This window comes from Dermacentor silvarum, chromosome 1, assembly GCF_013339745.2.
Source record: "Dermacentor silvarum isolate Dsil-2018 chromosome 1, BIME_Dsil_1.4, whole genome shotgun sequence".
NCBI classification, from domain to species: Eukaryota; Metazoa; Arthropoda; class Arachnida; order Ixodida; family Ixodidae; genus Dermacentor; species Dermacentor silvarum.
The window spans coordinates 128,968,063-128,995,919 of record NC_051154.1 but is presented as its reverse complement, the minus strand read 5'-3'; the positions used below and the strand labels follow the sequence as shown (position 1 = coordinate 128,995,919).

The 27,857-nt window shown below is 41.7% G+C and overlaps 1 protein-coding gene across 2 annotated transcripts; it reads right to left on the bottom strand.

Moving 5' to 3' along the window:
- Positions 1–139: 139 nt before the first annotated feature.
- Positions 140–27,857, bottom strand: LOC119436016 (uncharacterized). 2 transcript variants are annotated; one of them, XM_037702741.2, is made up of 8 exons: positions 27,609–27,857; positions 26,288–26,339; positions 18,700–20,352; positions 16,790–16,964; positions 10,302–10,464; positions 2,901–3,024; positions 2,594–2,771; positions 140–1,324 (listed from the first exon to the last, which is right to left on the bottom strand). In XM_037702741.2, exons 3-8 carry the CDS (start codon positions 20,169–20,171, stop codon positions 791–793), a joined length of 2,646 nt encoding a protein of 881 aa, XP_037558669.1. In that variant the 5' UTR covers positions 20,172–20,352; positions 26,288–26,339; positions 27,609–27,857; the 3' UTR covers positions 140–790. The 2 variants fall into 2 exon arrangements, with proteins under 2 accessions (XP_037558669.1, XP_037558668.1); XM_037702740.2 differs by lacking the exon at positions 26,288–26,339.

Genomic DNA, 27,857 nt, shown 5'->3' with positions numbered 1-27,857 from the left:
CAATGTCCTCCACCCAGAAATTTTAGAGGCTTAAGCCTTGCTGCAAAACTGCAATAAGCTCCCACACAATTTTTTTTTCTTTACATATGGTGTCTAAAAATGCGAGAGAGAGGTCAGTGGAGAAGTGCGATAGTGAGCTAGCTGCTGCTTGGGCGCAGCTAAGCGTAGCGGCGCGAAAGGCCAGTGTTGCATGATGACGTATTCGACGCGGGAGTTTTGAACTGCCGCGGCAAATGAGTACCGAATTCTGCAGAAAGTGACGTACTCGGCCCGCAACGGTCGCGTATTTTTTTGTTTCGAAGTCGAATCTAGTTCGTCATATCCATTGGCAGGGCAGTTTCACTTCTTTAAAACGAGGTTTTAAGTACATGGATTGCTATGGGGATTTCAAGGTAAATTTAATTTACTACATTATATCTATTATAACGAAGTTCGAGTGTAAGTTAAGTGAAACCTCGTTATAAGGAAATTGATGGGGGAGCCCGAATTACTTTGTTATATCCATTACTGCATGTACTGCACTTTAAATCTGTATGGGGATTTCATAGGGGAATTTCACTTTGTGATATAATTTCTTTATATCCCGAAGTCTGACTGTACTACAGTGATTGCAGACAGAAGTGGGCTCGAATGCTTTCCGTTTACACATTTGCACTTTTAAGGGTAAACTATGTAAGCCGTAGGTAGAAAGATCAACTCGCTAAAAGGTAAATATGACTGCAAGCGTTGAATGATCATTTGAAGTACAGCAACCAAATGTAGCCTGCAAACAGCCTGTATTTTAAACATTTTACTTGGCCTGGACGTCAGGGCCAATGAGTTCATCCAATTTTGCCATGATGTTATCTGAGCAGTGCTCGCCCATGTAGTCTGCCCGCCCTTGCTCCCATGCCAGCATTCCCGACAAGTCGTCAACAGCTGTGGACTCCACACTGGCTTCAGGCAGGAAGTTGCAGTTGTCATCCACTGCTACAGGAAAATGCTTTGGCAGGTCCTTCTCTTTGGGTACTGTGTGCTCGCTGTGTGCAACTGAAATGGAAGCACTATTTGTATTGCATTCAACACCATCTTCTGGCACCGCTGCTACTTCAGAAACTCCAGACTCTGTGCCTGCAGCTGTTGTGTCTGGAGAAGATGTGTCGGGAGTTGGCGTTTCGGGAGCAATGCGTGGCCCCGGTGGGAGGTAGATGATGGGCTTGGGATGCGTACGAAGCGATGGTGCTGGAAGGTACACCATCGGCTCAGCCACCAGGAATGATGGGAAGTGCTGCAGGATGTCCAGAGCACACGTGTAGCGCTGCTCGTTGACCTTTGTCTGTATGGTCTGCAAGTATAGACAGAAGATAGTTAAGGTTGTTGAATTTTGCTAAAAACTGAGGAAGAAAGAAGCACTCAGTGACAAAAAAAGTGAAGACCACACCACGAATACTTTTGAATACTCATTTGGCTAGAAATACTACAACACAAGTGAATCTAAGCATTTCAAGTCATACCATCCTGTGAAACAATGTGCACATACGGTTGTAATGGATAGTGACTGCAGCTGACAGAGCTTGTGACTTGGGAGCCAAAAAAACAACTAGATTACAAATGTATACTGCTTGGACAGAATTCTTCATCAAAGTATGGTTCTGATTATATAGGAGAACTTGTACTGTGAACATAAATAGAAGCAATATGAAGACAAAATGATGAAGCCATTTTAGTGCAAATAAAACAAGGCAGAACACCACGAGGTAGCTTGTCTTGTGTTCTTTTATTTGCGCTACGATATCTTCACCAAGTATCAACCAGCTAGCCCAAGGGCAAGTTGCTTTAAAGTCAAAATGAATGGTAGTGTGTAACCACAATTTCACAGTTGCTAGTGTGCATAACAGATGTGCAATACAAACTTGATGAAAAAAAGGCACATTAAAAAACCAGCTACTCGGAGATAACATACTGTGCGCTCAAGTAATCAAGACCTGGAATATGTGACTGATTATTTTCTTCCTGTCCATGTTTAGTTTAGGGGTGAGATAGAGAACACTCTGGCTTAGCTAGAAGAAAAAAAATAGGTACAGAAAATGAATTATCAGCCTTGTGCAGCATGCTGCAAACAAAGCATGAAAAGTAGATGTAAATGTAAAAATTGTGGTATGACAATACTAGCCAGGTTCAAGTGGTGCACAAAGCGATTAGTAGTGGACATAAGAGCCAGAACTTAAGAGGAGGAAATGTCCGATAACATATTGTTTTTAGTTAGCAGCTAGACTGGATCCTGCAGAACAAGAAGTACGGTTATTGAAAGTGTTAGATACTGCATTACAGTGCGTTACGGTGCTTTAACATAAAATTTAACCCGTGGTTTATTCAGGAACTGTCACCAGAAGCCATGAGCCTGACTACCAAGACATTGCAAGTTCATGTGATAAAGACAATAGTGCTAATGATCAAGGGTACAAGTGGGTTTTAGTGCTACCTACTGGCATTTACTATGTGCCCCCCCCCTACAGCTTAAGAATAATTTCAAACCACGCAAAGGCAATAGGGCAAAGCAGCACGTGTAATCACAGTGAATAATATCTGACTACAAATATAAACTCATACAAACCGATGAAAAGAGTGGAAGGACCCTCTTGACAAATATCTGCAACCAGAACTGAACAAACTGGACATACGTTGGGTGCACATTGGCAGCTGGTGACAAAGTGCCCGTGGGAGGATGGAATTTAACATTCCATGGCTTGTATCCACCAAGAAACTGCACCACTTTGACATTATGGCCAAACCTGCAATTTGAAAGAACAGAAACCATCTCAAGCATTGTACAGCCACCATATGTTAAGTTGAGTGGAAGCAGTTCACAGAGCTTTAATGATGTTCACAGTTCACAGAGCTTTAACAGGATGCACACTTACTGCTTAAATGCAGGCTTGTAGGTGTAGCAGACATTTGCCATCAGATTGTAGATAAATGGCAATCTGCGGTTTATGTCAGAAGACCAATTACGAAAATAAGTATTTAACAAGCCTTGATCACCTCCTGAAAAGGACACAACCAAGTGCAAATTAGTCCAGAAAAATTGCTTCAAATTTCATACAATGCTAATTTCACAAGCTTAAGTGACACAACCCAGTTGCAGCAAACCAGGTGCAGAAGAGTACATGTTACATTTTGTACATGTTAGTGCTTTGGAAAAAGAGAATGTGCTACTCACAGCAAGGATATTACAAGCACAAGCAGTGCAAAAACGCTGCAAGCCCAACATTTCAATATAAGTTGTGTTAAAGGTGTGTAATTATTAGGAACTTCGAATACGAATTGAATAGTTCTTGATATTCAATTCGTATTCTATTCCAGACTTAACTATTTGAAATTGTCAAATATTCATTTTTCTTCTAATATAAAGGATAACGATAATTATTGGAGTCTCGAGGGATAGAGGCCAATGCAAGTGAGGACTGTTCCAACCGATTTACTGTATAGAAAAGTCATGGTTGTTGCACAGACGATCATGACTGGATCGAATACATGGGGCAGGCAACTTGTGCTCAATAATTTTCTGTTATTCAGAATGGCTCGATTTTATGCACGCCTATGAATCTACTGTCCCAATTTAGGAAAAACAATTTATTATTTGGGCTATCTCACGATGTTTGCATTCCATTAAAACATGTGCGCTGCTGTAGTATCACTCCTCTCCTTCAACTAACACTTTGTGCATTGGGTGACATGTTTCATTGCTGTTATTGTTATGGAGTGCCAGATAACTTCGAAGCAGTTCTTTCTCTTCTACAAACTCTTCAGTTGATTGATGTCCAGTTGTGAAAACCATTGCGAAATGCATGCATGAAACAATGTAAATAAGCTAGTTTTTTGGTGTTTTTTTTTTTTTTTTTTTTTTTTACTTTACACACTCCACACAAACTTAAAATTTTAGTTGGTCTAGATATTAGAAAATATTCTACTATATTCGAAAGCCATTTTTCTCAAATACTCGTATTCAAGTTGATTCGGTAATTTCACTATTCAGTGATAATGAATAAAATGTGAACTCCACACTACCAGCAGGCATGAGGCATTCAGAAGTCCTTTAAATATTCTGCATATTAACAGTCTAAGGGTCAACTCTGCAAGCAAGAACCCATACCAAAGAAGTTAAACCCATTTATATTGTGCATGGTAGCAAAAATCTGCTCCACAAAAAGCTCTTTGTTCTTGGGTTTTATACACCTAAGAATTCAGGAAACAGAATTTAGGCATTATTTCTGAAACTGGTAACTGGAAAAATGTCAGAATTTTAAGGGAACAATTTTAATATCTCATTGTTTCTGGTCACAGTAACTTCAGAAGTGCCATTACTCTTACGGTGGAAAATTAATTTGCAAAAAGGAATTAGTAAAGGGCAATAAAGAGCTCAGAAACTCAGTTTTAAAGATTTTATGATGATTTTTATTTCTCCTGCACTTACACATATTAAATTATGTTCCACTTAATATACAACAGCTTTATTTAAAGACAAATAAATTTGTCAAACCTCATTATAACAAAGTTGCATCCAACATGAAAATACTATTGTAATACCTATGTTCGCTATATCGAGTTTTAACTACAACAAAAAATATCACTCGCGCACAACGAAAAAAACAAAGAAACAGAATATAGGGTTATGACAACATACATTCATGCATGTCTTAGCAATACACAGTGTCCTTCACAGTGCCTCCAGGAAGGCACACGTGCAAATTAGATGCTCCTCTCTTTGTGGGAGTTTGGCTGGAACAAACTGCTGGAGGTGCAGAGAGAGAGAGAGAGTGTGTGTGTGTGTGTGTGTGTGTGTGCGTGCGTTGTTTTCTATTCTCTCAAACTGTAGGCACAGTGCCATCATGGCTATTTAATAAAGGGTCTCAATCAATCAATATTTCTGAACCTCAGGCAGGCCAAGGTTGCATGCTCTTTTTTGAGCTGATAAAGGAAATCAGATTCATTTAGAAAAAAAAGTTTCGTTATGGAATTTTACGTGCCAAAACCACAATTTCATTATGGGGCACACCGTAGTGGGGGACTCCAGAATAATTTGGACCGCCTGGGGTTCTTAAACGTGCACCTCAATCTAAATACACGGGCGTTTTCACATTTCGCTCCTGTCGAAATGCGGCCGCCGTGGCCAGGGTTTCATCCCACGACCTCATGCTTAGCAGCTCAACATAATAGCCACTAAGCAACCACAGAGGGTCATTTAGAAAAGAAAGCACTTCAGTAGTTAGGGCCTTCAGACCCATAAAAACAAAAAAAAAATGAAATGCACTCATGTTCTGCGAAGCTTAGTAAAGAGAGAAAACCACAAAACAAAAGCAAACAGCACTGCCACATTCCCACCACATTCACGGTCAGAATCGGATTCCCTTATGTATACATTGCTCCAGCAACAGGTGGTGAACGCAAAGCACAGAGCTAGCATGTGATGCCACAATGTGAAAGTGGACACACGCAAATTTGCACACAAGCATATATACTTTCAGAGCATTTGTCACTGGTACCATAAAAAAAAAGAAAAGACAAGCGAGTGAAGAGCACTAATGCACACAAGATGAGACTGACTTGCTAGCGCCAGAACACAGCATAATATAAAAATGTAACGCAAGCAGAATGTACTCACAAATAGCAGGAACAGAGAATAAAAACAAGCTTGTATTGCCAATGTGCCAATGACAGAAACCAATGCAGACATCGTTGCATATGAGATCTGTCCCAAAAGTTCATGAAGTGAGTCAGAAGAAAAGCGGGAGAGGGTATAGTGGTGCCACTCTCTCCACTCGAAAGGACCCAGTTACCCTCTAGTATATTCACTGCCGCTAATTCATGTTTTCACACAGAGCAAATGCAAAGACTGAGCCAGAAGTGAAATCTACTCAATTAGCCAGACTTTGCATTTGACTTAACTGCGAATTTCACTTTACTGCCCTATTAAGTAAAAAAGAATGAGCCATGTTTAAAGCTACAAATTCTAGCTAAGCACATAAGTAGAAAAAATTTGCACATTCAACTGACACAGGTGGATGTGTCAAGTTACTAAATAATGGCATAATATGATGCTTTTGGCCAAGCACAGTTAAAAGTTGCCTCATTTAAAGGGTCCCTGATGCATAGGATACAGCTACAGTAAAACATTCGCACCACCATTTAAGTGAAGCATCGCAGAGAGCTACGGATGACTATAAGTTACCCTCCTCTCTAGCGATTGTTTTTCTCCTCAACTTGTTCACCGAGCGATCGGGGCTAAGGTTTGCCTTCACTGCCTCTGCATCATGATGCGACGTAGTGTCGTCTACTTCCGGTCTTGGAGCCAGCGCGCAAAGCCTCTCCGCTAGCTGCCTGGCCATCCATCTGCAGCGAGAGCTATCCAAGCAGTGTGCATGCGCCGAGCGTGTCCAGTGTTCTGGCAAATGCAGGCGAGCTGGGCAATTCGACGGATGGACGGAGACATAAACTAAAGCACCTCCATACTACAACCGCTGTGATGAAGGGGACTTTGTGTAAACGTGAGCGGCCTGAACGGTGCAGCCACCTCGTGGCGCAGAGCTTAGCCAGCCAAACACTGAGCTAATATTTCTGTAGCCAAGTGTAAAACATTTTAAACATTTAAAGATACAATGTGTTCACAATTATGCTCCTGGCAAAAATTTATACCAGCAACACAGTAGAATACACTTGGTTACTGCTCTGTGTTTGTCTGGTTGAGCGCTGTGCCATCAGGTGGCTGCACCCTGCAGGCCACTCAGGTTTGTGCCTCCGCCCATCTGGCAAAACACCCAGTCCGCCTGCGTTTATTGGAATGCCCGACACGCTAAAACTCTCTATTGTGATAGTAATCCTCCAGCCTGAAGTGATGGCCGCAAATGCGTAGATGGGATACTGACAGCCCGATTGCGCTGCAGTCGCTCCGCTCACATGTTGCCTTGCAGAGGGACACGATGTTGCAGCTTGACATGTCGCCGATAACTAGATTTTCAGCCCGCAAAGCAACAAGGGCGATCCATGGTGCTCGCAAAAAGAAAGCTCGAGACCAACACTGCCCACGCAGCTCGTGACAACACAGAGCATGTTGTAAGACACGCAAATGACACTTGTATGCCAGAAGTGCTTGAATGTAGTGATAAATTGTAGTTGTGTTTTCTCTTTCTGTTCCTTTTTTTATATAGAAACAAATTAACCAACATTTCAACTATTACAAACAACATTTATCACCATAAAGTACCGATGACACAACCTCGGTAGCAAATCGGATAGCCCGCCCAACTGACGTCAATTGTGCTAAGTACGTCAATTGTAAGGAGGTGGCTAAAAGCGGCACCGCTGCAATTCGTAGTGATGCACATGTAAAAAAATGTCAATAATTCACACGCCTTATATGGAGTGCTTAAACGCGCCACTAAATGATCAGACGGACCTACCCTAACGACTCAGTATGTTCGTACAAAAGTCAATCATTTCACGCTCCCAATAAGACAACAAACAGGAGGTTCATTAATGTACGAGTCACATAGCACTTTACATTTACAGTTAAAGCCATGAGCCATCTATCACAATTTAGCAATAGTAGCAAGGTGTGTTTGCAAACAAGTAATGTCTAGGTTCTTCATGATCTTGACACTGTTTTACAGTTCACATTTACACCTTGACTATGGAAAACACCACAGTGAAGGGCTACAGATTAAAGCTACCTGTGCCTTTTCAACAAGCATTAAAATCTGATTATGCAGATGCTTTTGCATTACACTGCCATGCAGGCCATTTGTTGGTTCCCAATAAATAACACAATCACCACTAAACACATTCAGAAAGTTGCACAGCTGTGTAAATCATTAATATAAATTTGCAAAATCAGGGGGCTTATACAGAGCCTTCCTGAACGTGGTGCTTTACAGGTAACAGCATCTGAAGGAGTGTTGGTATTACTTACAGCAACATGCAGTGGACAATTTCACGACAGATAATTTCATGTTCATAGTTTCATTTCACAAGTCTAATGAATAAATGATAATATAGTCAATATACACAAATCTATGTGCATTTTTAACATTTTGAGTTTGGTAAAGAGAAAGTCTACTGAACGCCAGCCTCCACTTGCAACATGGAATACTGCCAGTCAAGCAGTAACTATATCAAGTGCATGGAACCCTGCCGAAAACAAAGTAAGTAGAACCTGGTTTTACAATCTCGTTAAGTATGATTTTGCGGTGCCAATGTTCGCGATCGAGAACACAAAAAAATGACCCAATACAGTTACGCATATTTTTTACCAGTTCATATGTTCCCGAAAAACACTATACTTTGGCGCCAACGTCCAGAACATTGCTAAACTGTGATCGTACGATATGTTTTCCAGCCACCAAACACCATGCAAAGAAGAAATGGCATGGCACAAGAGCGCAAGATCGAAAGCAGTAGCCGCCTGCTGCAGCAGCTTCCACCCGCCCATTTCAAACGCAATAAGAAAACGACAATGTGCGTCTCGGTTTTGCTCTGGCCCCACCAGCTCAACGTGCATCGGTGTTTCAGGCGGCAACGATTCACGCCGAGTGGTCATGCAAAACTACCCGTCAAAATGCCCTGCTCGAAGAAGCTGATGACCCAGGCCGAATTCTAGGAGTGCAAACATAAGCTTGCTGAAACCGCAGTAACGACAATGTGCGTCTCGGGCCGCTTGGGCCTTACCAGCTCGGCGCGCATCAGCATCACGTGCTGCAATGATTTGCACAACGCTTCGCTTTATGTATAGTACTCGGTTTCGTACATCAGGTGCAACGCCTGAGGAAGCTACGCAAAAGTTCGGTCACAACAATTTATCACTTCGCATGTTCCGTCAATGCTTCGCTGCGCGTTCCGTCGATGCTTTGTTGCGCCCCAACAGAGTTTGCTCGCTCGAGCACACACCTAAGACTGCCACAACAGGCTGCAAATAAAAAACCCGAAAAGACAAACAATGAAAAGCAAATTGATTTAAAACAAAGCATTAGCAGCCGTATATACTACAGTTTCTTTCTAAGGACTAAAACGTCTTTCAATCATTACTGAGCTCATACAAAGAACAATTTTGCCTGGTTGTGGTAAAAAACATCAAACTATTTCCAAGCGCGAACGCAGCCACTGAAAGTCTCTCTAGCCTCCACGCGTTGCACATGATGTCTGAAACGGAGTATAGATGTCAACTAAAGTTAATCTTCTTGTGACTTTGGATCGTACGTTTTCCCAGTTAGATTGTTTTCTTTTGCATTTTTTTCTTTCCAGAACATATCAACAAGGTTCTACTGTATTTGTGTCCTAGAGCTTTGCGCCATACAGGCTGTGTTACAAATTGAGACAAATGCATGCTGAAAGCCTCACAAGATTTTTGAGTAATAAAATGAGTAAATGAAGCTACTATTCTACAAATTACCTAGAATCGCTCATGGATTCAGTTGATTTTTTATTTTATCGTAAATATAACATCTCAAGGTACAGCCTCACTTTCTGTACGTTAAAGCCCCAATTCATGCTGTGCATATTAAACGCAGCTCCAGAAAGAATACTACATGACAAATGATGGCCACAACCTTTTGTTCTTCATGACGGTATACCAGCGCAAAACGGAGTTTATTGAGTTCTGTCTTTCAGGTGCTTCTCGTTCTGGGCTTTTTTTTTTTTTTGCCTGCACATTGTCCATCAATCATTTGCTGCATAGATCTATATGCAGTATTAACAACATTCGGTTAGGAAGTCTGTGCATGCCCCTTGTCACAATGTCCGTTGGTCCCCATTAGATTGCATTAATTTTGCACTGGAATTACCAACTCACTCAAACCTACACTTTGTAGTTCTTTGCAAAATGCAAAATGTCAGCATAAAAAACTGATCAAATATGGTTTTAACGAAACTTATTCACAATGAAGAAACTTGTGTATTGGGTTTAAGCCAACTTATTAATCAATGCGTCTGGAGTGCACAAAAAACAACAAAAAGAAAAAGCAGGTATTAAGCAAAGATGGAGGGCTCCAATTTTACAGAGATTGGTAATAATATGCATACACACACACACACACACACACACCTAATGCTTCTTTCAATCATAGATGTATAATGAAGAACATGACGCTGTATATTTTCTCAGAATGACGAACATGTCACTGAGCACATCCTGGTTTCATGTCATGGCTATATGCTAAAGAACATCACAAATATTAGCTGCTGGTCATTCCGAGTGCAGCAATTTAGCAGGAACATTCAAACAGTGCAAGTAGCAAAAAAGTTTAACTAAATAGAAATTGACCAGTTCTCACCATCAAAGCTGCCTTGGCGTTCAGCAAAGCTGATGAGGTCCCAGAAAGTTTGCATAGATGGCACATACACTAACAGCCCACTATTGAAGCAGTCTGGCCAGCCAATATCAGGTACCGCCGACAGCTCATCACGTTCAAACAGTTCATCGCAGTTTTGAACAACCTAGAAAATAGAAATGAATTAACTGAAAAGCACAGTCCTCAAACCACTCTGATATATTAATGTAAGGTCACACATCTGTTTCTCTTGAACTAAATGCAACTATAATGCACGAATGTAGTGACAAAAAAAGAAAAAGGAAATCGGCAGATTTAGCAATTCCTCTGGCTCTGAACTCATTACTGCAACAGCAGCAGGCTTTAACAGAAGACACCACCATTCTCTCAAAAACAACAACTACGGCTTTGCAATGCACACAACACTGTCCTCGTCTGCTACAGTATTCCCTGTTGTTTCCTCTGAAATACATACACAGACACCACCACTACCAGTCTGTGTGGCAAGCATAACCCCAAACAAATTGCCACGCATTAAAGCTGAGTGATAGCACAGTGGTTAGTGTGCCCAGCTCCCAACTGTACATTACCACAGGAAAATGAGTTTGAATCCAAGTGGTGGTGGTGTGTACAATTTTATTTTTCTTCACCATATGGCGAGGATGAAGCTGATATTAGGTGACCTGACATCATGTGACTTGACAGTGATAGGCACAACAAAAAAGAAGCAAAGGGCGCACAAACACTGCACACCCAGTTTTGAGCTTTTAACAGCTGTCGCAGTAAAATAAAGTACAGTGAAAACTCATGAGCGCATGAACCGACAATAACCTCAGCGTTTCTTCAAATAATAAAAACACAGCTGCTGAAAAACGCATTCTGTTCCTAAAGAGTGGCAGTTATGCTGCTTACAAAAGCAAGATGAATAACTACTGGGATGAAGTTGAACTTGGGAATACTTACACAAGAAGAAACAATGTACACCAAGTGTTTACTTTTAACATCACTTTATTTTGCCATCAACTGAAATTTTTAGCCAGGCATGTCACAGAAAACGTTTCACTATAGGGTCATTCCACACGAAGTATGCCAAACATGTTGCCCGACCATCTACAATTTTCTTTTTAAAAATCATGGCTATTTACTACCTTGCTCAGTCATTTCCCAATGACATTTTGTCATAAAATAAAACTTTCCTGCATTGTGATGGGCTTTCAAAGTTTGCGAAATATGTGAACGTGATTCTGCATGAAAATCAATATAAAAGTTAATTTAGTGCACAACACTGCACGACTTCACCTGCTGAACCTACAAAAATTTGTATTCAATGTGTAGTGGTGCTCATTGGAAACTTTGGCCAGAAAAAGTTCCTTAAGAGTTCTAAATTTTGACAAAAATATGCCAAATTGATCATTTTTTTTTAAATCAATTCTGGGGTTTTACGTGCCAAAACCACTACCTGATTATGAGTCATGCTGTAGTGGGGGACTCCGGAAATTTGGACCACCTGGGGTTCTTTAACATGCACCCAATGCATGGGCGTTTTTAAATTTCACCCCCGTCGAAATGTGGCTGCTGCGGCCAGGATTTGATCCTGCAACCCTGTGCTCGGTAGCACAACGCCATAGTCGCTAAGTCACCACGGTGGGTATCATGTTTATTGGCAAAACAGCTATTAATTTGTCTATTGTATGAGGAAGAAGATCGGCACGCTGTACAGCCCCGTTGCCATCGTGTGGCTCGTACCCAGTTCGTTCGCTGGCTACGCCCTACCTGCTGGTGCTGCGTTTTTTGCTGCCGCTCTACGACCCAAATAAACTCCCTTTACAATTGGTAATCATTGCACTAGACTGCCCCAGAGCTGCACTTTACAGTAAAATTTGTCTTGCACTGCATGTATTTTCAGGGGAAAAAAAAGCATGACAAGTATACTACGAAAATATTGGTTTTGGTTTACTTTCAGCCCTGATTTGCACAATGAGGTTGTCCACAAAAGATATATATATGCCACAAAGTGCTTGAGATGAACCTGTTGGTTGGCATTCCATTTCTGCCATTATCTCATCTTGATTTTTGTTTTAAGCAAAATATGGAATTTTTAATTTGGCTTCTGTGCCACACCCCCTCGGCAAAATAATGCCCCTCCATTTCACCGCACAGTGTGATGGCTGTCGTGCTTCAGACACTTGGTGCGTGCAACGTGGAACTGCAATACGAATGTCCTCAGCTCGTAAAGGCTTGAATGTGTTGCCCAGTTCCAAGAATCATTAGAAAAATGGTATTTGCCTTGTCTTCCTGTCTTACTACATTCCAGAAGCAGGGAAGTCTGGCGGGAACTCTTGGAGGTTCGCTTCTTTTGTCACATCAAATCTTTTTTAACAGCGAAGCTGTTCTAGCTAAACGTAAAAAGTGCCACCTGCTGCCGCAAAACCTCGCCGAGCTATGACATCACTGCGTTGCCTAGCAACCACCTCGCGAAGCGGCGTGTGCCTCGCTTCCTCTCTGTGCCGTGCACATGTTGCCTTGACATGGGACGTTAAGAAGAGGAAATGAGAGCATGTGCAATGCTCGGGAGAGGGAAAGAGAAAATGAGAGCGAGATAGAGAGAGAAGAAATCGTAGCAGCACCAACGAGGCAACGTGCAGAGCTGCTGCCGACACTGCCCGTATTTCCCCGTTTCCCGCATTCGCGCCGGGGAAACGCAGGTGGCGTCGGCAGCAGCTCGGACACACTGCGCGCATCGCGATAAAAAATGCTGGGGATGACTTGGTAGTGCTTAGCCTAGCCCAAAAGCCAGGACTAGCTCGGTGCCCATCAGCTCCGCTGTCTCTTTAGCATTGCACCTCCAGTGCAAGCTACGCTAACTTTTTTTTTTACATCCCAATTCACCACAACTCTCCGAGAAACTTCAAACCACGCACCTTAGTGCACATGCCTGAGTCGTCTAGTACACATGGAGAGTTTATGCCGGATAAAGACAACTTAGAAAGCAGTAAAGCAGTGTCGGCAAGGTCTTTCACGTGTGGCTGCAATAAAAAGCTGGTGAAAGTGCGTATAGGCAGATAAACGGACAGCTGTGGTGAGGTAAATCAACTCTAATGTCATATTCTAGACAGCTCTAGAATCATCGTTGTCAACAACATCATGATCAGTTTGCCAATATTATGTACAAAATTACATTGTGGGGTTAGGCAGCGAGTCCAGCAGCGTCAACCGGGCGGAAGCTGGTGAGTGGTTGTTGGAGAATGTGCCACAGATTGTACGAAGCTGCGCCCCCGAAGACATCTACAATGCCGACGAGAGCGGCCTTTTTTATCAAATGCTGCCGAGGAAGATGCTCTCACGGAAAGGAGAAACTTGCCACGGTGGCTAACAGAGCAAACAAAGACTGGCGCTCTTGCTGTGCGTTAACATGGATGGGAGTGATAAGCGCTTGCAAGTGCTTATGGGCTATGAGAAGTGTGTACGCCCAGCCCACTGCTAGTGAAGCTGCACGCAGGCAAAGGTCATAAGTTTTTTCACAGCAAAATAAATTCGCAGTTCTCTCCAGAACACCAAGGTTTCACGCACAAGCGATTCGGGCCGCCCTCAGGGACTTTTCACACATGCAGGTGTGGGTTAGCAGCAAATACAATGCCACGGTAGCTTTTGGGTGCTGCTACGTTACGATTTTAGATTTCAAAGGACCGAAAAATCCTTTTCTTGATTTTACCAACTTCCCAATTTAACGAAGCAATTCGAGCGTGGTCATCACATCGTTAAATCGAGTTTCAACTGTCGTGAAATAAACTCAATTTATGCCCAGTGCTCCTCCCGCCTATTTTGTTTCTTTCTGTGTGCGTGTCTTCTTGAATTTCACACTGCGAAGATGAATGTAAGCTTTGGAATTATTCTTGGGACTGAGCAGCCCAGTTGGGCCCCCATGTGCTGAGGAAATTCACATTACAGTCCAACGTTGCACGCTCTGGCTTTCTGAAGTACGACAGATATTGCACTGTGCAGCGAAGTGGTGGTGCAGAACTATGCCAAGCGTGGTGCAGGGGCAAAATTCAAGAATTCACATCTCGCTTAAAACAAAACAGAAAATGAGATAATACCAGAAACAGAACGCCAACACGTAGGCCTATCTAATGCACATTGAGGGAAATTTTTTCTGTAGACCACCTCATTGTGTTAGAACTGAAAGTGGACCAAAACCAACACTTTAGTATATTTGTGATGTTTTTCAGAAAAATACTTGCAAAGTATTGGCACAAGAAACTGACTGTAAATTGCAGCTCTAGGACCATCCAGGGATATAATTAGACCAAGCAAATCAAAAGTTTTTCCAGACACTGGATACAAATTTTTGTCATTTTAGCAGGCCAAGCCATGCAGAATTACACACTAAATAATGTTTATAATAATTTTCAGGCAGAATCATGTCTCACGTACTTGAGCATGTTGAAAGCACGTCATGTTGATGCAAGACCATAAACAGCTGTGATTTTTAAAAAGAAAATCTGAGATGGTTGAGCAGCACATCTGGGACACTTTGCGTGGAATGACCTTATAAACTTTTGAGTGAAGATACCAAGACATGAAAAAAAAAAAAAAAGAAACTTACAAAGACTCGCGAAAAACAAGCCAACCATCTTGCAATGTATTGCACATGACATACAATAGCCCAGGCATGAGGAGGTATTCATGTTCCTCAATAGACAGGGATATTGGTTGGTGGTTTGCTGATGCACTGGTCAAGGAAAGAGTAGATATGTTCAACCTCTTTGATTTATGTCATGTGAAATGTATCGCAGAAATGCTAGTGTTCTTTTTTTTTTTTTAATCCTTTCGCAAAAGATTGCATTGACACGGGTTTTCTGTGATGCACCGGGCTAGAGTATAAAGTTTTGTTGATGAAACTATGTGCTTGAGTGTGTTGTCCTTTCTTGTGTCGGCGTTTTCCCAATTCAACATGATTGACCAACAAGCCTACATTACCACCTTTGTTGACTTCAGGTGACAAATGCTCCAACAAACAATCACAATTTGTCACTTGTTTTATCTTCCATTTTTTAAACATATGGAGTTTGCATTCGTAACTCCATATGTTGCCCTTTTGGCTAAATTTGAACTTTCACAATAATATGCTGGTACTAAATTACAAGGGACATACACCACCTTAGAATTGGATGTGACTACAGTGCAACTGTTTCCAGGACCCTTTGTTGAACGCTAGAGATCGTTAAAATAGCAAAAATTAACCCTTGTAAAAATGGATAGTTTAGAGCATAGAGCATTCACTCCTCTTTTTCGTGGCATGTGTTTGTCATTCTATGCAAGTGGCTACTGGCTGATCAGTCTGCCTTGACACCACCATGAGCAGGAAGAGCCTTAACAACAACCAATGTAACAATGATGCGAGAACCTTTTCCACCTGTTGTGTGCCCTGTTTCATAACAAGTAAAAATGGTGATTAGATGGCTAAGGAAAAAAAAAAGAAGACGGAATTCTTTTCATGCCACTGCTGGTTCAACAGCTAACTTCATCCCATGACCCACTAGTCTATAAGTCACTAGCAAACTGTGTCTCAGGCTCACAAACAGTGCCGCCAACATGCACGCTTCCTGCAGTTGTATTACCTGGGTAGATAAGCCTTGCAACATACAAATTTATAAATGCCAGAACACTTCCAACATGGCTGTGCCAGCCAGTGAAAAAAGGGAGGTGTCACAAGCACATTAATAAGCTATTCAAGAACAACACTCAACCATAAGACAGTAATTTGAAATGCTTAAAGGTGTTACTTCAAACAGCACTTGCCTGCTGCTGTGATGCAATAAGTTTTGGATATTGACTACATTAAAACACAAAAGCTACAATGGTTTGTACGCTGCTTCTCTGACAAATATCAAGAAACATTACGCTGTGGATTAAGTGCAATAGGACTGGCATAATACAATGATGTTGTTCATCCGATTGTATCCCACTTTTACCATCCTCAATGTCGAATGGTCGATCCCTGTGGTGCCTAAACAGGAGCAATGTTCTCCAAGATCAAGAATATTGCCTTCAGTGGCTGTTAAATGGCTCAGCCTGTGGATGTGCACACTTCCCATGAGCATTAGTTTAATGTGACGCAGTAGGCAAAGGCAATGGCAGATGAGCAGCAGAAGCCTCATGAAATGAGCAAAACTCCATCCCTACAGTGAGGCATGCTAGAAGTAACGACATGCAAAAGTGGAAGTGTCACTGAGAGACACCAAGCCATTACTCAAGGCCAGTGACCAAAAGGCACAAAGAATATGTTTAAAGTGAACTGGAACAGAACTGTATTTTATTATCTCTATTGTTAAATGCTATGTGATCGATAGGAATACAGAAGCAATACTTTTCTATGGAACTGTACCAACCAAGTATCTTGAGCACCGTTTTTCAAGCAAACTAACGCTGATAAGTTTGGTGCCATGCAAGGGCAATGCAAGACAACGAAGAAAACATTAATAGCTCACCAGCATGCCGGCATCCAAGAAAATGCACTTCGAGAACTGTGTCAGCCGCCAGGCGTGGAGCTTGGTGTACGAGACACCAATGTCTGGCTGTTCCAAAAGGGCAAGTTTAGTAGTACCTTGCGTCCCAAGAGAACGGACTGAGAGCACCACATTGAAGACACATGACAGCAGGCGCCTGTAATTACGAGTCTCAAATGCAACAGCAGTCTAGCCAGTCTGCTACACTTTCATCTTTAACAGAATTCACCCCATTCAAAGTTACATGAACAGTTGCCATGGTTGTCTCAAACTGGATATAATTAAACATATGTTACAAATAGAAAGAACTGTGGCTGTGACAATCTCACAAATTTTAATAATAAGCTGCATACAGTGATGCTAAACTAATCTCAATTTGCCTTATACTTCCAAGTGCTTTAACAATTCATATGCAGTCAACTTCCACAAATTTGGCACCAGTTAATTCAATTATGTTCTAAACTTTCAAAAGGTGCCCATGCTTTGCAATGAAAGAGGGTTCATTATTTCTAATTTAGAACATTGAATATTGTCCTATAACCAGGGTGGACTGCTAGCGGCTAGATTTACAAGCCACAACAAAAGCAATGATCATGCTCAAATCTATGTGGAGATACTGTCAAGCATTTCACAGCACAGTGCTACAGTGTCATCGTCAAAGGTGGGAAAAGTTCTTGCCTGAGCTCATTGCACTGACACTGCAAGAAAGGGTTCTACGTAGAAAACACTGACATGGACAGAAGGGTTGAAGATGCACAACACCACTGGACTAGTAACTGGATATGTAATACTCGTTTTGACACTTAATACAGCACAAAACACAACCAATGAAGTGGTCTTTTTTTCTTTAGTCATGCCAATAGCCCATTTCTTAGGCTGACAGACTGGTTTTGTGCAGGTAGCCTTTCTTTCTCTGTTAGTAGAATTTATGGTGCACTGGTACATTCTACTAATGGTAAAAAAGAAAAATGCCACCTGCGCAAAACCAGTCCGTCAGCCTAAGAAATGGACTATCGGCATGACAAAAGAAAAAAATGGCACTTCATTGTTTGTGTTTTGTGCTATATTAAGTGTCAAAATGAGTATTACATATTCAGTTACTAGTCCAGCTGCGTTGTGCTTCTTCATCCCTTCTGTCCATGTCAGTGTTTTCTGCGTAAAGCCTTTTCTTGCAATAAAAGATGGGTGAGAAGACCAGGTTTCGGAGCACACATGAGTCACAAGATTAAATTTTCAAATGCATAAGTTAATTTGGATGACAGATAATTTGAACACTTTTCCATATCTCAACAAGGTGAAATTAGAGGACACCTACTAAATTTGAAAAACCTGATCCATAAGGTATGAGAGATAAATTAGTGGGAAAGGGGGGTGGGGCACATATTTTAACATAAGCCTGTGCTAATGCACACACTGGCGAAGATTAGCAGTTGCAAAAGCAGAAAATTTTCATTGCTTCAAATTCTTGTCACTTGTTGGACAAATGCATTTCGCTGCCCTTAAATTTCTTTAAATCATGACATAAGCTTTAATTGCAGCAATGTTGCAATGCATATGTTTATGCATCGCCTTTTATGTTTGGCCACATGCATGAAATATTTTCGAATGTTTTAAAACACACATTACTATCAGTACCTACTGCATTTTTTTTTTTTGGTCCAATGCAGAGACGTTAACACAATCTAATTCATTTATAATCAGATGATAACACACCGCTGACAATTTGCCAGAGTAGTAGTTAAATAGCTAATAAACCCTTGTGCCACATTGTTAAAAAAAAGAGAAGCAAATTCACCGATGATAGACCGCAACCATTCTTCTAGTGCTATCATTACTGAACAAAGCAAAAATGTGAAAACGGTGAGCAAAAGCACACTTCTTGAACAACCAACCTGAATGCATGAGACACGCCATCAGTCACCAAGACGACAAGAAACCGAGAGGTTCTGGAGAGCCACAGCGAATTTCCCAGAACAAGGCATAGCATAGCACTGAGGTCGCTGTTTGCCATGGTAACATAAGCTTGATCTTGTACGCTTGGCACTGCTGGTTCTGGGATAAGTGGCTGAATCAGATCAGTCATCCAATCTGAACTGAGAGACTGCTTTCGTCTAGCCCCACCGTGTTCTGCAAGAGATAACCCATTGCTTGCCAGATTTTCTTGGAAGTTTGACCCAAGGTTATGAAGCTGGAGCTCTGATGGCTGCTTGACTGAGTTCTGGAGGTCTCCACTTTCAGTGTAATGAGGATTTAATATGACCTCATCACTTTTAGAAGGCTGAACGACCCCTCCATTGTATTCCGAAGCTGCAGGTAGCAAGCTCATTTTTGGAGAAATTACTTGTTGCATTTCCGAGAGTTCAGGAGCACGAAGGCTCAACTCATCTTGTTTAGGCAGGTCCTGCTGCTTCACACCAGTTGGAAGAAAGGCATCACTCGGTGGCTTTACAGCAAGACTGCTAATGGGTGCAGCCATGTCTGGTACCTGGCCAGCAGGCAAATTCAGAGGCTGACAATGAAATGGAACAGTGCCTTCACTTGGGAACACTCCACTGTCTGGAAAGTTCTGCACACCTTGGGCTGAATGCAAGAATTCAATATGCCCCTTGTTTGATACTGGAGTTGAATTGGGCTCTGGTACAGGTATTGGGCAAGAGGATCCAGGCCCCTGCCATGCTTGAGCTCCTGGTGAAGCAACATGTGCCTGTTCATTTTGCAAGCCCGAAGAAGGATGCGTAGCATTCTTGTGGTCCAGTCTATCGGCCACCCCTGTAGTGCCACTTCCAAATGAATTTGGGGCCCAAGTGTTTTGAAAGGATGCAAGCTTCTCCCGTGCACACCAGCTGCAGTCTGGAGGGTCTTTTCCCTTCACAATAATGTCTACACTGAGTTGCTGGATAAGTGTCTGGATGGCAGAGACATATTGAATCATTGACTGTGAGCAGGAATTACAGAGAGGTGGCTCTCGCAAATGCAGAGGCTGCTTCTTTTGAGCACTCAGCATTTTTATGTAATAGTCATTAAAATCGTCAGATGCAAGCTGAGAGTGCCGAACACAGTGCTTCCTATCATCCTGGTATACACCTAGACTTAAATTTTGTGGATTCGTACTTGACCTGCATCTATTTGACTGACTAGCAACTATTGCTCGAGATATGTCCGTCTGCAAGTCAGGAACATTGGGAAATACAGGAAAAGGATAAGATGGCTCAGCAGCTTGTGGAGCTCGGCGTGAGCACTTAGCCATGTCATTTGCCATAGGGTCATTGCTTATGCTTCCGTCAAAAGAGAAGCTCTCAAGTTCCAAGCCATCACTGGACTTTGGCTCTGTGCTGGTGTAGGTGAAGGAAACTGTACTGGGCATTGTACTATCTTCATTTCCTACTGCTGCCTTCACTGACTCTTGAACAGTACTACTTAAATTATCACAGTGTCGATTGGAAGCTGGGGTATCAGTGAGGGAGTGAAGGTCATCTTCAATCACTAAAGATGCCGGTAGGTCCGCCTGGTTGATTTCCTTTTGACGAGGTTGCCACCGTTCAAACCTAAAACACGCAACAATTACACCATTACTTTCCTTCATAGTACTTCTCACAATACTCAATATGCTTAAGGCACATCAGTAACCATAAATTTATGCTTACCGCTAATTTGGCAGCACTCATGTGTGCATCCACTGTATAAAAGAACTCAACAGATGCTAGAAACTAACGTACAGATGGCACAATTACCAGCAAGTTTAGATCTGGTAGTCTGCTCATCAAACGTTACTCTCCTTGAATCCAAGCATCACATAAGTAATGAGCAGGGTTCCACATTTCAAGCAAAGCAAACAGCTCAGTGTCTCTATAATGGACAAGCACTATAGTAAACAAGACAGTAATTCACTTATTCCTGTGATATAACTGCCATAAGTACATTCTAAAAGTAAGTGGACCACTAGTATATTGTGCATGTAAAGGAACTCCTGCTTTTACAACAACCTTTTTTTTGCAATCTTTTTTTCACAAAATTTTGTCTAAATTCTATGTAATAACATATTCATGCACTCAGCAGTACACAAACTAAGGGGCAAATTTCACTACACGATGACCAAGCAAACAATCAGGCAAAGTTGGCATTTCGTTTTAATGTGAAGGTTCACGAGTGAAAAAGAATGTTCCATGCACATGCTCATTTCCTGTGCTGTCACATGCATGTGGGGACACTGACTGTGACAGCACTATATGGCTACGTAGTTCACCTACCCCATTACTGTTTGCCCAATACCTCAGTCTGTGTATTGTCCATAATCTGTGATTGTCCAGAGTTTGAAATATGCTGCTTCTCTGAACATGGCAATCTCTGAAAGCACCCGCCGAGGTGACTTAGCGGCTATGGTGTTGCGCTGCTAAGCACGAGGTCACGAGATCAAATCTTTGCCGCCGTGGCTGCACTTCGATGGGGGCAAAATGCAAAAATGCCTGTGTCTCGCGCATTGGGGGCACGTTAAAGATACCCTGGTGATCAAAATTAATCCAGAATACCCCACTATAGCGTGCCTCATAATCAAATCATGGTTTTGGCACGTAAAACCCCAGAATTCATTCATTCATTCTATGGAAGCAACAAGTCGAGCGAGACAATGACACTGCGGTAGTTAGCCACAACTGTCGATGTCATTCTGATCGCATATCTATGAGCATTGCAGGCAGGCTACCTGCAGCAGATACCTCATTGTGAGGACATCATGATGGCAGGAAAACTCAAAGGTGTACAATATCCTGGAGCAGTTGCATTACAGAGGAAGTGCTCTGGACAGTTCACGAGCAGCAAGAACAAGGCTTCATGCACGAACCAAGATTAAGCATGATGGTTCCAAAGGATGCCAGAGAAACAAGCACACTTGGCAGCAGTGAGAAAAGTCCAGGAATTCCCGAAGAGGAGAGCAGCTGCCCGTTCAGAGAGCACAAAGCAGAAGAGCAAAAGAGGTCATGGCAGCGATGCCATGGGCAAAAACTGTTGAATCAGTCATATACTGCTGTCACAGTAAAACGTGGTGCTGGTGTACTGAAACATATACAACAATGCCTCACAACAGTAATCAATTAATCAATAAACCACTTGTTTGTTAGGATAGCTCATTAATCTAAGTAGAAAAGGGTAGCAAAGTAGCAGTAATAACAGAAATAAGGGAAAAAATAAAAGCTTTATGCAGGTCAAAAAATCACCACCCCATTTAAAAAAAAAATTTTTTTTCAACATTTCCAGCAGATTTATGCTCAAACACTCCACTTTTGCACAGAAAGAGTTCGACCAAAATATTAGCTAGAAGACTATCAAAGTTATGTATAGCTGCCATTGTCACAGTGGTTCAAGAAACCACAAATTTGGTGATGCTTGGGTGCTGACCGGTTAACAATGTGGGCACCAAATACCCCGCATTTCAACCAGGAAGGCAGAGAAACCCACCTATAATTCGATGCAACATCTATCAATTTCCCTCCCAACCAAGAAACAACCAAGAAAAAAGGCATCTTCCACGTCACCTTAGCATGCCTGCATGCAAAGTGACCTTTTTCCATTTCCCAATTTTGGAAGGTTCCCACATTCTGTGCACAGTCTCTTTCATACTTAACTTTATTGAATCGTAAGTCTGCACGCATGTATTGCAAAGTGTGAACAGTTCAATAACCTATTTATGTTCACAATATCTTCTACATACATCATGCAGCAGAAGTGCCAACGAGAAAGACAAGACACAAAAAAAAAAAAGCTTCACATGAAGGAGGTCTGCAATGCAAGCTTCAGTATCAATTTTCATAATTTTTATTAAAAACTTCCAGCTGTTTCATTGCACCTTATTGTATGAACGCTTTCGTTATCGCGCCTAGAAAAATCAATTAATTTAATCAACAGTTTCTCTATGCATTGTTAAACACTACTAGCAACATCATGCACCATCTGAAGTGACTAAACTATTTGTCACATTTAATTATTTTTACCAGATTGGGGAGTCTGGAAAAATAAAACTTTGACTGAAGGTGTCAAAACTAGCCTGCAGTGCTCCAAGTAATTCTTCAATAAAGAAAGATGCAAAATTTGCACTTTAGTCAACTTGGCAACGTGACTTTTAAATGACAGAAGCAGTGAAGACAGAAGCTTCTCTCAGGTTGTCAATTTTTCGATCCGTCACATAGGCTGTTTTAACAATGTCTCGAACAACGGTAGATGCTCATGAGTGTGTGCTATTTTGATGTTGTGTTTAACTAACATCAAGTGCAACTTTATTTCTCCACAATGGATTGCTTTTATTCATCAGCGCTTTGACAACATATGTACACATATGTATTACGAGCAAACCTTCCTGTCGTGTGAAGTTTTCACTCACACAAGAGCACGCAGTTGATTTCAAACCTCCTCTACCTTCAATCAAAGCTTGACTAGCTGTCTAATCTCTTGCATTTTGAGCACCGCCTGTGCAAGTACCTTTATTCATTACTGTACAATGTTGTGCAACACTCCACATTACTGTACAACTCTGTACAGGAACTGAATAAACGATGTGGAGGCTGCAAGCGCCAGTTGAACGCACACTTTAGACCACCTTGCTTGCACAGAAAGGCTGATTAAACGCAATAATCAACTATGAGGAGGCTTCAGCATGCTCCCTAACCTGACAACTATTGCTTCGCAAGCCTAAAGAATGCAGTAAAAAACGAACCAGGTGCCTGCTGCAGTGAGCAAAAACAAATGCTCCTTGTACAATAAACTTGCACATTTTTACATTTGCAAGGGGACTGCTTTATCGCACAGCATGGGCATCACTATGGTTAATATTGACGCCGGCAAATCTTCATAATAATCTTTTTGTGCAATCTGACTTACAAATGTTGGGAACTAGGAACCAGGTGCATATTTTGGTATATTTCAGTTTGTTTTTACTCTCAGTACTTATACTAAATATAGCTAATTATTACTTTGTTTTTTTTTTTCCTTGAGGTATTTTGCTTTGAAGTTTCACATAGGAACTCTCAAAAATTGTCGGAGCTATTATTATTGTTATACATCAGTTTAAAACACCAGTGATCAGGCCATAATTATATGTAGCACAGTATACACTGCGACTACTACGTGTTGAAATAAAATTCTAAAACTTAAAAGCAGCAAAAGTGAACAAATTTCTAGCAGTAATGAAAGAGTTAAAGAGCACAATATGCTACTGCAGCAGTATATATCCAAGTAGTTAGTATGAGAAAACTGTGCACAAAGAACGGTACTTTGTATATACAGTAGACTTCAGTTAATTAGACTTCTCGGTTTATTCAATCCCGGCCAAAGGTCCCGGCCAGCACCAACGCATTCCTATGGGTCCAAACTTTTGTTATTTAGATACTGAAATTAGCCTTCGCCAGATAATTCAAACTTGATCAGTCAGCATGCATGTGCCTGACCCCAATAGCGACTCCTTTAGTGGCAGCATGTCTCGGCGGAGCTTAGGAGATAGTGAGTGCATTGAACACACTTCAATCTCCTACCGAAAATGCCTATTTTTGGCCTGCCCTAGAAGATTTTCAAGCAATAACCGTAACTGGCAATGTCCTGATTATGGTATTTACTCAATTCTAACGCAATTTTTTTTTTCTAGAAAACTGAGCTGAAAACTGCATTCGTGGCGTTTGTATGCTTTGCCGCATAGCATGGCTATTTGCGGCAAAGCTGACTATAAAAACCCGACAGCCACTGTCCAACACATATTAGACCCTTGGCCATTTTTCTTGCTAAAAAATCAGGTGGACGTTAGATTTCTATTTTGTTTAGTAGCTTTAATTTCATTTTTACGTTAGTTTTCTACAATGCACACATAGAAAGCAGGTGTGTGCTTGATTTGGAGGCATGCTATAATCGGGCAAATACTGCTGAATGAATCAACAGTGTTTTGACGTTTCTTCCGCATTGTTTGATTCAACCCGCCGGATAATTCAATCACTTTCGTCGGTCCCATCAGGGTTGAATTAACGGAAGTCGACTAATATGAAAACAATATAAAAGTTACACAAAAACCAAATTTTTGGAAAAGTGCACACAAACCTATCGCGGCCTCAAGTTTTATAATCCAAGATGTATCAAGGTAAAAGTTTCCAAGGTGGATTTTTCCTTTAAAAAAGGTCATCAAAAAGGCTGAGGATGTTTTAGTGTATACACTAGTGGCAAGCACGTGGCTGTTAAACAGCCATAATGCTGTTAATTTCTGATAAAGCATAACACTGCTCTCTGCTTGGAGGGCCGAACAACCACTAAACGTGAATTTTCATATAAACATTTCTAGCAAATTAAGAGCTGTATGAAAGGTCATAATTTATCCCAGGCTACATTATCAATCACATGTGTGAATGAATGCAGAAACCTCATAGCAATTCTTCTTGTTTGTGTTCAGAATTCTTTACACAGGTTTCGTACAGAACATTCGACTCAAACTTCAGGGGCTATTAAAGGAATTCAAGTATGCCGAAAGGCAAAATTCAAGCATGACGAAATAAACCTTATTCATTCACATAAACTGAAAAATAGTGAATTCTTTTTCTTCTTAGCTACAATTTCTTGCAGGTAAGCAGCTGCTGAGTTGGACACATGCTTCAAGCTTTGCAAGTGGCTTTTCAAAGTTGACTTTCCCATTATAATAATGTCAATCGACTTCTAGCATTATGATAAGTAATGTCCAAATTCAGCCAAAGATACTCAGAGTGTTAAAGTCAAATGGCATGCAACTTCCTTTCCGCCAGGAATTTCTAGAGCCTAGAGCTTCAAAATGTAGCCATGATGGCTCTGGCGTGAACTGACTAGCAAAACAGCAAAAGTAGTGGCATGGCTTGGTCATCACATGACCAAGCCGGTCACGAACACTCCGAAAAGAAAATACCTAGGATTGTTTCTCGATAGACAGTGTCGATGGTATAGCCCTGATGTGGAGTCTGTTACTTTGAATGTTTGAAATTCGCCCCCAACCCCAGTTTTCAAGGAATTCAAGCAGCACATTTATTTCCAAGAAGTCTGAGTGCCCTTGAATATCTTTCTTTCAAATTCAAGGATTTTCAAGGTGTGCAAACCTTGTTTACATGTTCTTAACAGGCATCCATTTAACAATGCACAGAAAACTTATCCCAAGTTGCTTCCTGACTATTATAAAATGGCACAATGAAGATGAGAACAAAATATACAGAGACTACGTATGTGTCAGTACTTTTGTCCTCGTCATCGTTTCACTGTTCTGTAATTAGTATGTGCATGACTTACAAGACGATTCACTGTCATTTATTCAGATTTAATACAATTCTGGTTGCGTGGATGGCTTCTAGGGGCTGTTTCATGCAAATACAAACCGTGCAGCATATAAAATAATCACGAATTTGCCATAAACCAAGTGTCAATGCATGCATTGCAATAAAATCAGCCAGAATGCAGTCACAGGGAAGAGCTGTGTGCATATATAACAGAACATACAACTGTCACTCGATCATCCAAGATGCTTCATCGGCAACAAATGGAACTCTGCCTAGAAGAGAGAGCGCATATCGTTAACCCGACAATCAACACAGCTATTCCTGTGCGCATCTTGTGATCAAAATAGACCACTTGTGCACTTAAGTGGCCGTAATCAGAAGAAAAATATACAGAGAAAAAGCAAGAAGATCGAACAATTGCGACAAGTTACAATCGCGTCCAAGCGTACTGTGAAGGTAGAAAAGTAATTGACAGTTTTCTTAAGTTGCGACTACACTAGATTCGGCATTCGCATCACTTTTTAGAGCGACAGAGGGCATTCCACTCCGCTGGCGTGACACTTAGACTGGCCGCACCATCGGTTAAGAACGACACGATGTGTTTACGACTACCAACCGACAAGATAAACGTAATCGCGCCACAGTCCAGACGCCAAGGCAACAAAGCTCCACATGGCTGACCTCGACGCATCGACAAGAGAAAAGAACAGGAAAGCAGAAAACCAAAAGGTCCATCAACAGTGTTGATCAGCCCTCAAAACTAACTAATTAAATGAGCACTGCTGCGCCCATCTGTCATTATATCAAGCCCAACTTCTTCCAAGGAACGCATGCAAAGTTCGGAATCGAAAAGATCGCACGCAGCGCGATGCCCCGCGGTGCAGTCGCGAGTGGGCGGCGAAAACTGCGCTACCTGCGACCAGACCCCTCACTGTCTGGGCGGGCGCTTCCAGACAGGTTTTCCGAGCCTCCAGAGCAAGCGAACTTGTTTCGTCGTCGTTTCAACAAAAGGATAACTAAAGAGAGAAAGGCATCGGGATGTATAACCTTTATTTATACGAACTTTAGAAGGCTACAACACACTTCAGTGCAAAACCAAGGGAACTCCCAAACGTGGAAGCAGATCAGCGGTGCCTGGACGACACCGACGGATAAGATTTGCTGCCACTTGTGACACAATCGAAAGTCAGAATAGTGAGCGTAAGTAAACAAAACGAAGCGTCAGTGCTGCGACGGCAACTACCGATATTTCGCTTTCGCCGTATTGTGAAAAAATAATTTGCGGTTCACTGAACACGAGTTTTTAAATACGAAAGCAGCTTGTGGTCTCTTGGCATGACAGCAGATAAACAAAGCTAACGTCGAAACGTCGCACCCGACGCATAATGCACGCAGCACACTAACACCGGCGTTCGAAGGCGCGTACTGCTTGTTAGCTGACTTACATGATATAGCTAAAACATGACAGTTGTAAGCCAGCTCTTGAACGAACTATAAACAGTATGGCACAATAAAAGACAATTGCTTTGAGCGAAACTTACTCTGTAGACTCCGAGAATTCAATATTCACCGGCTCTCTCATCGCAGAGCTCATGCTTGATTAGACGTTGAACGCGTGATATCCCGCACTTGTGCTCAATGAATGGTTCACATAGATTGAAAATTTTAACGTCGACGCAGCTGTGGAACTCATAGCTCCCGCGTCATGCTCGAATGTAAACAGGCAGCCACAAGCAACACCGCACCGGCAGCGGTACTTCGGTGTTTTCGGATGCTTAGCGGGCTTAGCT

Excerpts from the sequence above, each read along its gene's own strand:
- LOC119436016 (XM_037702740.2), bottom strand. The coding sequence starts at position 27,661 with ATGAGCTCTGCGATGAGAGAGCCGGTGAATATTGAATTCTCGGAGTCT. Across the intron at positions 16,965-18,699 it reads GGCGTGTCTCATGCATTCAG|GCGCCTGCTGTCATGTGTCT; the intron begins GTTGGTTGTTCA and ends TCGTAATTACAG. Across the intron at positions 2,772-2,900 it reads TACAAGCCTGCATTTAAGCA|GTTTGGCCATAATGTCAAAG; the intron begins GTAAGTGTGCAT and ends TTCAAATTGCAG.